Source organism: Bos indicus x Bos taurus, chromosome 23 (assembly GCF_003369695.1).
Source record: "Bos indicus x Bos taurus breed Angus x Brahman F1 hybrid chromosome 23, Bos_hybrid_MaternalHap_v2.0, whole genome shotgun sequence".
NCBI classification, from domain to species: Eukaryota; Metazoa; Chordata; class Mammalia; order Artiodactyla; family Bovidae; genus Bos; species Bos indicus x Bos taurus.
In genome coordinates, this window is record NC_040098.1 from 21,159,928 (window position 1) to 21,173,506 (window position 13,579).

The following is a 13,579-nucleotide window of genomic DNA, read 5'->3' on the forward strand; positions in this document are numbered from 1 at the left end:
TAAAGAAACATTAAAACAAACAAAACAAGTACCCTCTAGATAATGTTATTAATATTGAACAATATGTACTAAATATTATTTAATTCTCTCAACTCCTGTATAGTAATAATATATCTGGAGATTTGTATGTGGGTTTCCAAGGTGGCGCAGTTGGTAAAGAATCTGCTTGACAATGCAAGAGACACAAGAGATGCAATTTCATTCCTGGGTCGGGAAGATCCCCTGGAGTAGGAAAAGTAACCTGCTCCAGTATTCCTGCCTGGGAAATTCCATGGACAGAGGAGCCTAGTGGGCTACAGTCCATGGGATTGCAAAGAGTTGGACACGATTGGATGACAAAGCATGCATACGCACATATTTGTATGTATGTATCTATATGTGGGTTTGGGTATGTGTGATAGATTTTTGACACATAATAAGTGATGGAGGAAGAAGTCTATAGCTCAGAAGAAATATGAGTATTGATCCTCTCTTGAAAGGTGATTTCTATCTCAAAACTTAAAGCTCTAAATATTTGTTCCAGTGCCTCAAAAGAAAATTCCTTTTAAGAATTCTTTCTCTTGAAACCTCTGTTTGCCTCTGTTGGTATTAAGCCTCCAGAACACAGACATTCCTGTGTGGCCTTTGTTGGATTTAACATTCCTGTTGCTTTCCTAGTTTTCCGGGGGTGCGATGCTCTTAACTGCAGCTTACATCCTGAGTATCCGTGACCTAGTGCCTGGGACTTTCCATGATCCGTTCTTGCTTCAGTGATTTGTAAAAGTACCAAAGCCAAACCATCTGTTGCAGGTGATGAGCTGAGTCATTAACACTTCCAAAATGACTCCAGAGACCCAAGAGCACAGGACCACATATTTAAAAAAACAGAAAACATGTTCTCCTGGTGATTTATCATTGCCGTGATCGTTTTTAATGAAAGCGTGTCTGGAAAAACTGTGGAATGTCAAATTCCTAGACGTGGAAGTGGTTTCCTCCCTGACGGCTGATCTCTCAGGCTATCACCAAGGGTCACAAATAGTTGGAAGTGCAGGAAGATGTTACTTTTCCAGCTGTGGGGTCACCAACCATCCCTGAGGAAGCTGGCAGGGACTGGAGCTGGGACTTAACGCAAGTGGTTTGATTTTAGGAAGAGAAGTCTTTCAAAATATTTGACTGGGGACCTCGTTGGCCTGTTGCTGTCACGGGGACGGGAGGGTTCAAGGGGCTGTCAGGGATGGAGTAGAGATGATGGTACTTGTTTTAAAGCACAGGAAGTGCAGTCTGCGCTGTAGACCAGTGGTCCCCACCCTTTTGGGCACCAGGGATTGGTTTCTTGGAAGACAAGTTTTCCACGGACTGGGGTCGGGGGGTGGGGGTTGGTTTTGGAATGATTTATTGTGCACTTGACTTCCCTGATGGCTCAGATGGTAAAGAATCTGTGTGCAAAGCAGGAAACCTGGGTTCGCTCTGGGTTGGGAAGATCCTCTGGAGAAGGGAATGGCAGCCCACTCCAATCTTCATGCCTGGAGAATCCCATGGACAGAGGAGCCTGGGTGTTTACAGTCCATGGGGTCGCAAAGAGTTGGACACGACTGAATAACTAACACTTTCACTTTTTTCTTGATTTCTATTATTGTTACATCAGCTCCACCTCAGATCATCAGGCATTAGATCCTGGAGGCTGGAGACCCCTGCTGTGGATCACTTCAGGGAACGCAAGGAGGAGGGTGAGTGAGAATCCCATAGGGGTATAAAACCAGGCTAAAACAGAAAAGAAAGGGAAGGAGAGAAGAACAACAGTATAAACTTTCAGTGAGCATTTTGATAGTTTATTAACAATGTAATCGAATTCTCATTTCAGGCACTGGGTAACAGTCGGATCTGGTTATGGCCTGTGAAGGGTCCACCAGATACCTCTATCCTGCGCTCTGGGCAAGCTTGCTCTCCCTGTCAGCCTAATGTCTCTTTCCTACCGCAAGACTGAAAAGAACAAGTCATGATTTAATCCTAGTGCTACAAGTTAAGAAGTTTCTAGATGGTTGGTCTAGCCGCAAAGCCAGCAGACTCTTAGCGAAAAGGGACACAGCCTCTGAATTCACACAAGTGGCTATGACAGAGACACGCCCTCTCTTTATTTGTTCACTGGTCTGTTGAGACATTGGGCTACTGGCCAGGCTACAGAGAGGAAGAGGGTTCAAGGGGGCTCATGTCCCCTGTGAGTGGCAAACAGGAAGCTAAAGAATTGCAGTGCTTTGGGATAGATGTTGGGCCATGAGGATGTGTCACGGATAATGGGAACCCAGGAAAACAGCCCCTCCCTGTCTGGGGAAATTGATGGAAGAGCTTCTAAGACACGAATCCATGTGAATTGATTCCCCAGACAAGCAAAGGGGGCATGGTGGGTGGGATGCTGACTCTGTGACTCTCGCAGATACAGAGATATGTGAGAGGATGATCGGATTTATGCAGGGAAATAACAGCATCCAGTTGATGCTATAGCAAGATTGTTGTGATGGAAGGAGGATCTGGTCCTTGGAAAATGTAGCCTCCAGACAGACCCACCTGCCCCAGGTCTCACATGGGAGAGGGGACACTGAGGCTCATCATGCAGGTGTTCACAGCTCTCACCTGCCCCCGACCCTCCAAAAGGCAGAGCCCTGTGTTTCCCAGACCTCTTCTTTGGAATTTAGTGAGGAAATTGGAATGGGAAACAGAGGACTTGGGTCTAGTGGTTAAATTGATCCCTGAGACTAAGTGAGGAGTGAAAGGAGCCAAGATTAAAAGAAAAAGGAAAAAGAAAAGAGGCAATGCTGCTGGGTTGAGAGGAGAGAAGTGGCTTTTTGGTGGTGGTACAGGGCTGCTGGGGGAAGGGCCATGGGGTAATCTTCGGGATCTGAGGAGTGGTGATGGGACAGGACACTTGGATGGAGGGTATTGATAAGATCCCTTTAATATCATTTGACAGAGAATGGAGCGCCTTCGCAGTTACTTCTAGAAATTGAACCCTGAGGCGCTTGGAGACCGAATCATGTAGATACCAGTGTTTCAAAAAGTTACAACACATGCTGTTTGATGGGACTTACTAGAAAAGACAGTCAAGGAAATGTTTACATACCAGCTCGTTTTTGTCTTACTGGATCCTCCTCCATTAGTTCATGTTCATGGAGAAGCTGAAAGAACATTTTAAAAATAGTCAGTGAGTGTTATCAATGTCTTTTCATGATGGTTTTCTGCTCACAGGCCCGGGAATGTTCAAGCTGAGCGTAGGGCTGCTGGCTCTGGGTCAATACCTCATGCCCTGTGAATGGCGGGCCACCAGCAATGGGAGGGTAGGGAAGACGCGATGGATTGGCCTCTGGGATATGACCTTGGCATTGACTTTTTATAGACCAGTCACTAGATCCAGAAGCGGAAGAAATCAGCCTATCTGAGTCTCAGAGTTCCTGCAGCTTGAGGCCTGTCAAGAAGTATAAATTATGCTGTTCTCCATTGCACTGGGGCTTGAATCCTGAGTCATTCGGGCGGCATTTCAGACGAGTCTCACGACCTCTCCTCTGCACTCACTCAGCCTGTCCCCACCCCAGTATTTCTGTGGCCTTGGGACTATTTAGGTTATGCATGTTTAGAAATTATTTTCTCCTTCTCTAGCCCTTTTACTCCTAGATGGTCTTATGGTTGCTTTCTGGGGCAAGGCCTTTGAGACCCAGCTCTAGAGCCAGACTGTTAGGGTACAGAGCTGTGCCCCTTACTCGCCTGCGACTTTGAGGAAGTTACTTAGTCTCTTTGAGCCTCAGTTTTCTTTTCTGTAAAATGGAATAATAGTGCCGACCTCATAGAACTGTTACGAGAATTAAGCCAACTGCAATGTGGAATATACTAAGCTCTTAAAAGCATTAGTTATATCATATAGTATGATAGTTAAGAATTAAGTACTCTGCAGACATTGATTCAAATCCTAGCTCTTCCATAAAATGGCTGTGTGACCGTGAGCAAGTTACTTAACCTTTCTGTGCCTCAGCACTCACCTGTAGTATACAGATACAAATAGCTTGCCTCCTGAGGTTGTTGTGAGGAGCAAATGATTAATCAATGTAGAACACTAGAATAGCTTTAGAGACATAGTAAGTGCTATTCTGGGGCACGGCATCACACTGTTCTGGGGGCACCATTCACACAGAACACCCCTGCCCCCCCGACTGCATAAACCACTTGCTTCATCTCCATAAAGCTCATCTACTGTCAACACGTGGCTTCTTTAAGAACTGACATTGATTGGCTTTGCTGCTGGGCTCACTGCCAGCTCTGAAGCTTATAACCTCACCTTGACCTGATATATCAATAACCTCAGATATGCAGATGACACCACCCTTATGGCAGAAAGTGAAGAGGAACTCAAAAGCCTCTTGATGAAAGTGAAAGTGGAGAGTGAAAAAGTTGGCTTAAAGCTCAACATTCAGAAAACGAAGATCATGGCATCTGGTCCCACCACTTCATGGGAAATAGATGGGGAAACAGTGGAAACAGTGTCAGACTTTATTTTTCTGGGCTCCAAAATCACTACAGATGGTGACTGCAGCCATGAAATTAAAAGACACTTACTCCTTGGAAGGAAAATTATGACTAACCTAGATAGCATATTCAAAAGCAGAGACATTACTTTGCCAACAAAGGTTCGTCTAGTCAAGGCTATGGTTTTTCCAGTGGTCATGTATGGATGTGAGAGTTGGACTGTGAAGAAGGCTGAGTGCCGAAGAATTGATGCTTTTGATGTGGTGTTGGAGAAGACTGTTGAGAGTCCCTTGGACTGCAAGGAGATCCAACCAATCCATTCTGAAGGAGATCAGCCCTGGGATTTCTTTGGAAGGAATGATACTAAAGCTGAAACTCCAGTACTTTGGCCACCTCATGTGAAGAGTTGACTCATTGGAAAAGATTCTGATGCTGGGAGGGATTGGGGGCAGGAGGAGAAGGGGATGACAGAGGATGAGATGGCTGGATGGCATCACTGACTCGATGGACGTGAGTCTGAGTGAACTCCGGGAGTTGGTAAGGGACAGGGAGGCCTGGCGTGCTGTGATTCATGGGGTCGCAAAGAGTCGGACACGACTGAGCGACTGATCTGATCTGATCTGACCTGATATGGGGCTCCTAGTTCATCCCTGCCTCCAAGTGAGTTTTCCTACAATGAGTTTCCCATCCCAAACTTCTTTTAAGTCTCAGTAGAGGAGCCAGATAACCCCCGCCCTCCAGGGTGTGTAGTTTACCTTGAACTCCCTCCCCTCACCCCCGCCGCCCCTTACCAGAGAGCACCACCTGAGACAGAGCTTGTTTTGCCCTCCATGGTCTCTGCCATTTTTTTCTAGTTATCTCCCATCTTAACGATATCAAGAAGAATGGTTCCGAAAACGTCTTCAACACCCGGTGCCAGGCACTGTTAAGTGCTTGGTGTGTGCTTGTTTATTTTATCCTCATGACAATCTAAGGTGTAGATACTGTTATCATCTGCATTTCACAGATGAGAAAACACAGGTGCGGAGAGGTCAAATAACTTGCCTAAGGTCACATGGCCTTGAAATGGCAGAATCGGTACTCAAACCCAGCTAACCTTCCTCCTAAGTCTGCACTTATCCACACAGGCACAGCAGCATCTTGCCAAGCGATATCCTGGGAAAGCACGGGGAAACTGGGTTCCTCTCGGTGACCCCGTCTCTCTTAACCAGTACTTTGTCTCTTCTCTATTGCCTCTTCCACCCCTGCCTTCTTTTCAGCGACTAGTATTAATGTCCACAGGAAATGTGAAGGGACCTGAGAGTCCGCAAATGTTCTTGAAGAAGTGAACAGAGGAATGATGACTGATGTTTGGAATGTGCAAGTTCAGGTGCTGCCTCCTTTGCCGTGAGGTTATCTCAGCTCTACCGAGATGTGAACGGACCAAGAAATAACAAAGTTGATGTATAGGGCTGGTTCCTGCCCGGCTTGCCCAGGAGTCTGCTCTGGCGCTGAGCCTGGGTAGAAAGAAAGGTTCTTTGGCTGTCTTCCTGCCTCCATCCTCCCTGGGATTCGGGGGAGGTAGGGGGAGCCACCAGGAAGCTTTCTCTGTTCACTGTTTGTGGGCTTGCTGCAGGGGGACTCAGCCCAGGAGAAGGTGACTACCAGAGGTCACCTTTGGGAAGCAGGCCAAGGTTTCATTTCCTCCATTTTCCAGGGGTCGCTAGAGAATTAATGACTTGCCACTGGCAACTGTGGGTTAAAATCAAGGTACATTTCAGTCCTCTCTTGTAGAGCACTTCTAATCTTCATGAGCGTGAGAGTCCTCTCCCTTCCCTCCCCCAATCAGATTTAGCAGGTCTCAAATAGGGTAAAGAAAACTGCTTTTTTAACCGGCGCATCCCTGGACAGGAGGCCAGTTTTTTAGAACCTCTGCTCTTTAACTACTTCTTGAATCTTCATGGTGATTATCTGAAACTTTCATGGAACACCTCTATTAAGTACTGCTTCCACATAGCTATCGCCTACTGGCTCCGCTGTTCAGTGAGGAATAACTTTTTATTTCTCACAACTTTTTATGAGAATAACTGACTTTTGATTTTAAACCCTGTAATCATTGAGTTGCTTGCTTTTTGGAAGGAAAGCTATGACAAACCTAGACAGTGTATTAAAAAGCAAAGATATCACTTTGCTGACAAAGGTCCGTACAGTCAAAGCTATGATCTTTCCAGTAGTCATGTATAGATGTAGGAGTTGAACAATAAAGAAGGCTGAGTGCCAAAAAATTGATGCTTTTGAATTGTGGTACTGGAGAAGATTCTTGAGAGTCCCTTGGACAACAATGAGATCAAACCAGTCAATCCTAAAGGAAATCAATCCTGAATATTCATTGGAAGGACTGATGCTGAAGCTGAAACTCCAATACTTTGGCCTCCTGTTGGCCAAAGAGCCAACTCACTGGAAAAGACCCTGAGGCTGGGAAAGTTTGAAGGCAAAAGGAGAAGAGGGCAGCAGAGGATGAGATGGTTGGATAGCATCATCGATTCAATGGACAAACTCCAGGAGACAGTGGGGGACAGGGAGGCCTGACGTGCTGCAGTCCATGGGGTTGCAAAAAGTCAGACACGACTTAGTGACTGAACAACAATCATTGGGAAAAGAGGGAGGGAAAACATCTAAAAGCACTGAAGCCTCTGAGCTGTTGTTCACTGGTGATGCGGGTGGGGGCAAAGACCCTCAGCCACCCAGATTTGACTAAGCACCGAGAGTTAGACTGCCAGGTCATGGGGCCTGGATTTCAAGAAGGCAGGTGTTGGAGTCACACCAAGAACTGATCCCTCTGCCTTTTCTTCTCTCTAACTGGAAAAGTCATTCATTCATTCCAAGCCTTGGTTTCTCACATTTTGAAAAACAAGGAATGTGAAAAACGTGATGCATCTCTGGCAGTGCTGACAGCCCATGTGCCCATCTGGCCTGGGCTCACTGGGGTACAGTCTTGCCTGCCTGAGTCTCATGTCACCCCAGTTCGGGGAACTATGAGGCTGCACACAGATCCTGCCAGCGTCTCTTAATGCTGAGTACTATTTCAGACAAAAACCACAGCCTCTGCCTGTCCATGGAAAGGTACTCAGATGGGTATGGGAGGACAATGACCAGCTCTGCCCAGAAAGGATTTCCTGTTTGCCAAGCTTCAGTCAGAAGATACAAGGTCACCGATTCCAGGAAATGCCCCACTTGTTGAACTTTACAAGTAATGGGAGGGTGGGGGAGTGGCCTGAAGAGGGAGCAGACAGTCAGGAATGAGAGATGGCATTTTTAGAAGTGCAAAAAAAAAACCCCAAAAAACCAGGGAGCCAGATGACAAATAAATAGTCACAGATCTCACCCAGTTTTGCATCTTTGCCTCAATTGTCTCAGCAAGGATCCCGTTAAAATATCTTCTCCCTGGGCATGTGAACCCAGGTTTATTTGTACCAGAATAGTAAAAATAACCACCAAATCTTATGCATTTGCTGTGTGCCAATCATGATGCTAAGCCATGTATATCTGAGAACATGTAATCCTGAAGAAGCTGAAGAATGAGACACTATTTATTTCTCATATTATGTGAGAAAACAGGTTCAGGGAGATGAAAAAAGGAGATGAAATTTCCGAAGTTAGTGAGCGTCAGAGCGGGGCTTTGGACTCAGGGTTGATCCCAGCTTTGAGAATCTGCAGACTTGCTGCTCCCAGTGTGACCACTGGGACGGGAACAAGAGTAACTAGTCAGAAGGCAACACCCAGAGCCCCACCCTCAGACTTCCTGAGCTGAAATTTGCACTTTAAGAAGGTTCCCAGCTGGATTCATGCACACATTGAAGTTTGAGAAGCTACATCATCAATCACACTTCAAAAAGCTTTCACACTGTATTTGCTCCCCCATATTCAGAGCAGCATTGTTCACAGCAGCCAGGAGGTGAGAGGAACCCAAATGTGCATTGATAGATAAACAGATTAACAAAACGTAGGATATACATACAATGGATCCTTATTCAGACTTAAGAAAGGAAGGAAATTCTGATGCATACTATTAATACAACAGATACGTTTTTAGCACTTTACCCTAAGTGAATAAGCCAGTCACAAAAAGACAAATACTGTATGATTCCACTTGTATGACGTACTCAAGAGTCATCAAAATCATGGAGTTGGAAAGTAGAACAGTGAGTTCTAGGAGCTGGGGTCATGTCGGGGGGCTGAGGGGGGTTTGTTTAATAGATACAGAGTTTCAGTTTTGCAAGATGGTTTTGCAGATGGATTGTGTGACAGTGTGAATGTATTTAACACTACTGAAATGTACACTTAAAAATGGTGACAATCCGTGTGTACTGTTACAATAGTAGAAGTGGGAGCTGAGTGGCAGCCTAGGGCCGTATAAGCTGATAAGGCAGTTTCAAGGGCATGTCTCCAATGGAGTTCTTCAGCCTCCGAACTGGATGAAAATATTATATCTTGAAGGCATATCTAAAGGAGGAAAGTGGGGCCCTTTAGGATGGTGGTGGGAATATCCAGGAAGATATCCTGGTCCACCAGGCTGACGGAGGAGCTTTGTTATGGATGCTTGCGAAGGTAGAGCTGGCACAGTGGAAGGGCATCGCTGTAGCCAGGAATGCTGGGAATCTCCAGAACAGAGACAAGGCTGACCCCATTGATCAGGTCAGTCTCTGGCTTTCTCCCCATATGCATGGGGTAAGTAGACTTCTGTACTGACCATGCACATCCTCGGGAAAAGTAATGTTTCCATCTTCTATTTATAAGAGCAAGCTGCTGCATAGAATCACAAGGGTTGTATCCGGCATATTGCAATTTGGAAGAAGAGACACAAAGTATACTTCCCAAATTATGAGAGAAATAAATAAAAAGACAAGACCTAGGTCAAACAAAGAAACATACAGAAACGAAAAAGAGGAAAGAAATGCATAAACCCATAAAAAATCCTGAAAGTAAGAGCAAGAATTTTAAATGACATCAAATGTGAATAAATTATACTCCCCAATCACAGTCAGATTAAAAGAAAGACAGAAAGTGAAGTCGCTCAGTTGTGTCCGACTCTTTGCGACCCCAAGGACTGTAGCCTACCAGGTTCCTCCGTCCATGGGATTTTCCAAGCAAGAGTACTGGAGTGGGGTGCCATTGCCTTCTCCACAGGTTAAAAGAAAAGAATCTCAAACGTGCATTGTTTATAAAAGAACCAGTAAAGCAAAGGAATATACTAAAAGCTACACAAAAAATAGAGAATAAAGATCACGCAAACACAAACGCAAAAACAGAACCGACAACTGGAATGAATAGAGGACAGAGAATTAAAATTGAAAATCTCCAACCAGGAAGAGAGGAGACGTTTTCTGATGCTAAAATCTATCAATGAAAAACTCTAACAGTCGTGACAGATCGAATGAAGTAGCACTGAAATATCTTTTTGAAAAGCCAGTAGAAAAAAATACAAGAAGAGAAATGATAATAGCGAACACTGATAAGGCCTTTTTACATGTGTAAGGCACTAGTCTAAAGCATTTTGTAAATATTAACTAATTTAATTCTCGTAGCAAGCAGTAAATCAATACTATTATTTTCATTATTTTACAGACGAAAAAGCTGACAGAGAGAATCACATCTGTCCCATGAGATTTCATAACCAGTAATATGTCCCGCTTTGGTGCATGGAGTAGCCTAAGGAAAGAAGATCCCAGTGATTCCCACAAGGAACAAGGGGGTGAGCTAAACTCCCATTAACTTCCCAAGGACCAAACAACCAGGCTAATGTGTTTTACAAAAGCTTGGGTGATCACCCATGGCCCTTTCAAGTATATGGATCTGTGATTATAACACGACACAAATTAACACCTCTTGAAATGTGTTTTAGTCTGATGCTCCTGGTTAAAAAAAAAATTCCTTTGAGGACACATGTCCTGCTCAGCCCTCAAAATCTGCTTTATCAATGGGCTGTCAGTTTCATAGGGTGGAGCTCCAAGCCTAGAAGTGGTAAATTCATTAAGGAGGGAAGCCCTTGACATCACCACTGATTCCAGAGTATGACGTGTTGTACCCAGGGTGTTATTATCGGATGAATACCATTTATGGCCCACCACTCCCTCCCCCCATTTGCAACATGTTCTCAAAGGCCCTGAACATTTATGTAAAGCAGTTTCTGCCCATGACTTTCCCAGGAAATCAGAAAAAAATGTGACAGGGAAATATAGCAGACATGGATTTACTCACCGAATGATAAACAATAGACTCTAAATTCAAACTCAGTGTAGCTTGGGAAGAATAAATGGCAATAATCACAAAGCACAAAGTGGTTCTCCTTGGGGACTTCATGTCTTCAAGTTTGAGTTGCCTTGCCTGAAATGGAAATAAGATGGTTTAGAGATAGAGTTGTTTATTTATCAAACTTAGAAAAGGACTAGGAAATGCTGACTCCAAGGTCACACTGCAAATGGGCATTTTCAGGGGAGGGGAGAAAGGAAAGAGCTTAAAGACATCAACTGTGGAAAACAGTGTCCACTCCAGACCCTGATGAAAGGATAATATCAGGAGAGATGGTGGCTGGGGAAGACCGGGGATGGTACCTGCGAATGGATCAAAGATAGCAGATCTTTAGGTAGCTTTCCTAGAGACAGAGAGAAGGAGAGAGAAGAGGAAAGAGAAAAGAGAAAGAGGAAAGACTACTCAGTATGAAATACTTTTAACATTATGGTTCAGTACATATCAACAAAAGGATTCAGAGAACAGTCCTTTCCTTTGGCTACATGCAACACACTCTGACGATTTCAATGCTGTTCTATTCTCTTACCCTATGTCTTCTTTTAAGCCTGGCAGCAATCTATTAAACTGACTTTTCTGTGTGCGTTTCATCGCTAAGTCCTGTCTGACTCTTCTGCAACTCCATGGACTAAAGCCCGCCACGCTTATCTGTCCACGGGATTTCCCAGGCAAGAATACTGGAATGGGTTGCCATTCCCTTCTCCAGGGGATATTCTTGACCCAGGGATTGAACTCGCATCTCCTGTATTGCCCGTGGATTCTTTACTACTGAGTCACCAGGGAGGCCCCTAAATAGACTTTAAGACCCATGTTAATGGGCTATGCCCTATTAGTATGAAAAATCCTGGAACTGGTCACAAAAATACAAGATATATTTTACAGATTTTTAGACTATATAACATAGAATATTAATAGAGACTATATCATATATTGATTCTTGATTGCTATCTCTTTACAACGCTGGTGATGATAACAAGGTTTTTTTGATGACCAGATTAATCACGGTTGCATTTGAAAAGTAGAGAATCACATGGAATAATCCCAGATCCTATGCGTCTAGGGACCAGGACAAACTACTTTTCTTTTCTTAGTGACTTTCTAAAATTCATATTTTTGTGAAAAGAATACTTGACAAAGAGGTAGGAGATAGGAACCAAACTAATTGCATCAGGGGCTTCCCTGATGGTTCAGTGGTAAAGAATCCTCCTGCCAACTGCAGGAGACATGGGTTTGATCCCTGGTCCAGGAAGATCGCATGTGGCATGGAGCAACTAAGCCTGTGGGCCACAGCTGTTGAGCTGGTGCTCTGGAGCCTGGGAGCCACAACTACGGAGCCCATGTGCCGCAACTACCAAAGCCCGTGCTTCGCAGCAAGGGAAGCCACACAATGAGAAGCCTGAAAGCTGCAACTAAAGAGTAGCCCCACTCACCACAGCTAGAGAAAAGCCCGTACAGCATGAAGACCCAACAGAGCCATAAATAAATAAACAAAATTATAGAAAAAAAAACCTAATCTAATTGTATCCTTGAATAAGTCATTTATCTTCTCTGAATCCAGTTTGTCCATCTATGAAATAGGGATACTTAGACCTCCTCTAACTCTCTCACAGACTTTTCTGAGGCTCAAATGTAATTAAAAGTCATGCAGAGCTTCAGTGATGCCAGCTGCAGTGGAACCACCGTGACAGTTAGCGGAATCCAGAGGGCAGCCATCAGGAAGGGCAGGCATTGGCCCAGGCATTGCCATGAGCATCAGAGGACTTGGACAGGATGGCACACGGAGAGACAGCCAAGACTTACACGCCAGCAAGGATCATGTTTCAATCACCAGTTGTTGGCTGCCTCCTTTTCCTCTTCCCCAAGGGGAAAGAAGGAAGCATAAGGCCCTGGAAAACTGACCCAGTTTGCAGATCTGGCAATGAAATACATTTTTTTAATTCTGCAACTCAATGGCTTTTGGAAAATGCTTCGCAATTTAGGTTACAGGAATAGAAATTTAAGGCCAGATGCATCTACCATAGAGAAAGCAGCAACTCATTCCTTGTTGAAAAGCAGTAGGCTTTGGTGGGTATGAAGCAGGCTGATTTAGCCTGGGGGTAACAACTGTCTGGGGGACGAATCAAGTATTTCAGAAGCAATTTAATCTTTTTAGGCATCCACTTTCTGCCTGTACTAACTGGTTCCATTTTGAAGCAGTTAATCAAGGACAGAAAATTTAGTAGCTGAATAGTTAATGAGTCTCCCTTAATACTTGAGAGCCAGGAAGGGACTGAGGTATTAAAGGGATTGGAGTTGACTGCACATCTTTTCATCACTTTGTAATATTGGCCTTTGACAGCTAGCAAGGATTACCTTGATCATGATAATGACCAAATGGTCACACCTCCCCCCCCTCAAATGGTCATGTCTGGTCCCTTTGTATAATAGCCACTGGCCAATGCTTTCTGCCGTCCCCAACTTCCCCCACCATCCTTGGACTTAGTTCTTGATTAAATTGACATCTTTTTCTCTGTTGACCTATTTTGTAGCCACAGAATCACAATTCAACAGAAATACAATTATAGAAAGGACCACACTGTGGGGAAGTGGGTGTTCTCCGGATGCAGAAAAAAGATAACAGCTGCGTAGAATCAGTTCAGTTCAGTTCAGTTTAGTTGCTCAGTTGTGTCCGACTCTTTGCGACCCCATGAATCACAGCACGCCAGGCCTCCCTGTCCATCACCAACTCCCAGAGTTCACTCAGACTCATGTCCATCAAGTCGGTGATGCCATCCAGCCATCTCATCCTCTGTCGTCCCCTTCTCCT

General features: G+C 44.6%; 1 protein-coding gene across 6 annotated transcripts in view; it reads right to left on the bottom strand.

The window, feature by feature from the left end:
• Positions 1 to 13,579, bottom strand: part of ADGRF5 (adhesion G protein-coupled receptor F5) — a 113,077-nt gene that overhangs the window by 46,986 nt on the left and 52,512 nt on the right. For all 6 annotated transcript variants that reach the window (XM_027523972.1, XM_027523975.1, XM_027523971.1 and 3 more), the window contains exons 2-3: positions 10,726 to 10,851; positions 3,095 to 3,149 (exon numbers count right to left, since the gene is read on the bottom strand). In XM_027523972.1, the coding sequence (XP_027379773.1) occupies positions 3,095 to 3,149; positions 10,726 to 10,827 (157 nt within the window). In that variant the 5' untranslated portion in view covers positions 10,828 to 10,851. The remainder of the gene's footprint in view (positions 1 to 3,094; positions 3,150 to 10,725; positions 10,852 to 13,579) is intronic.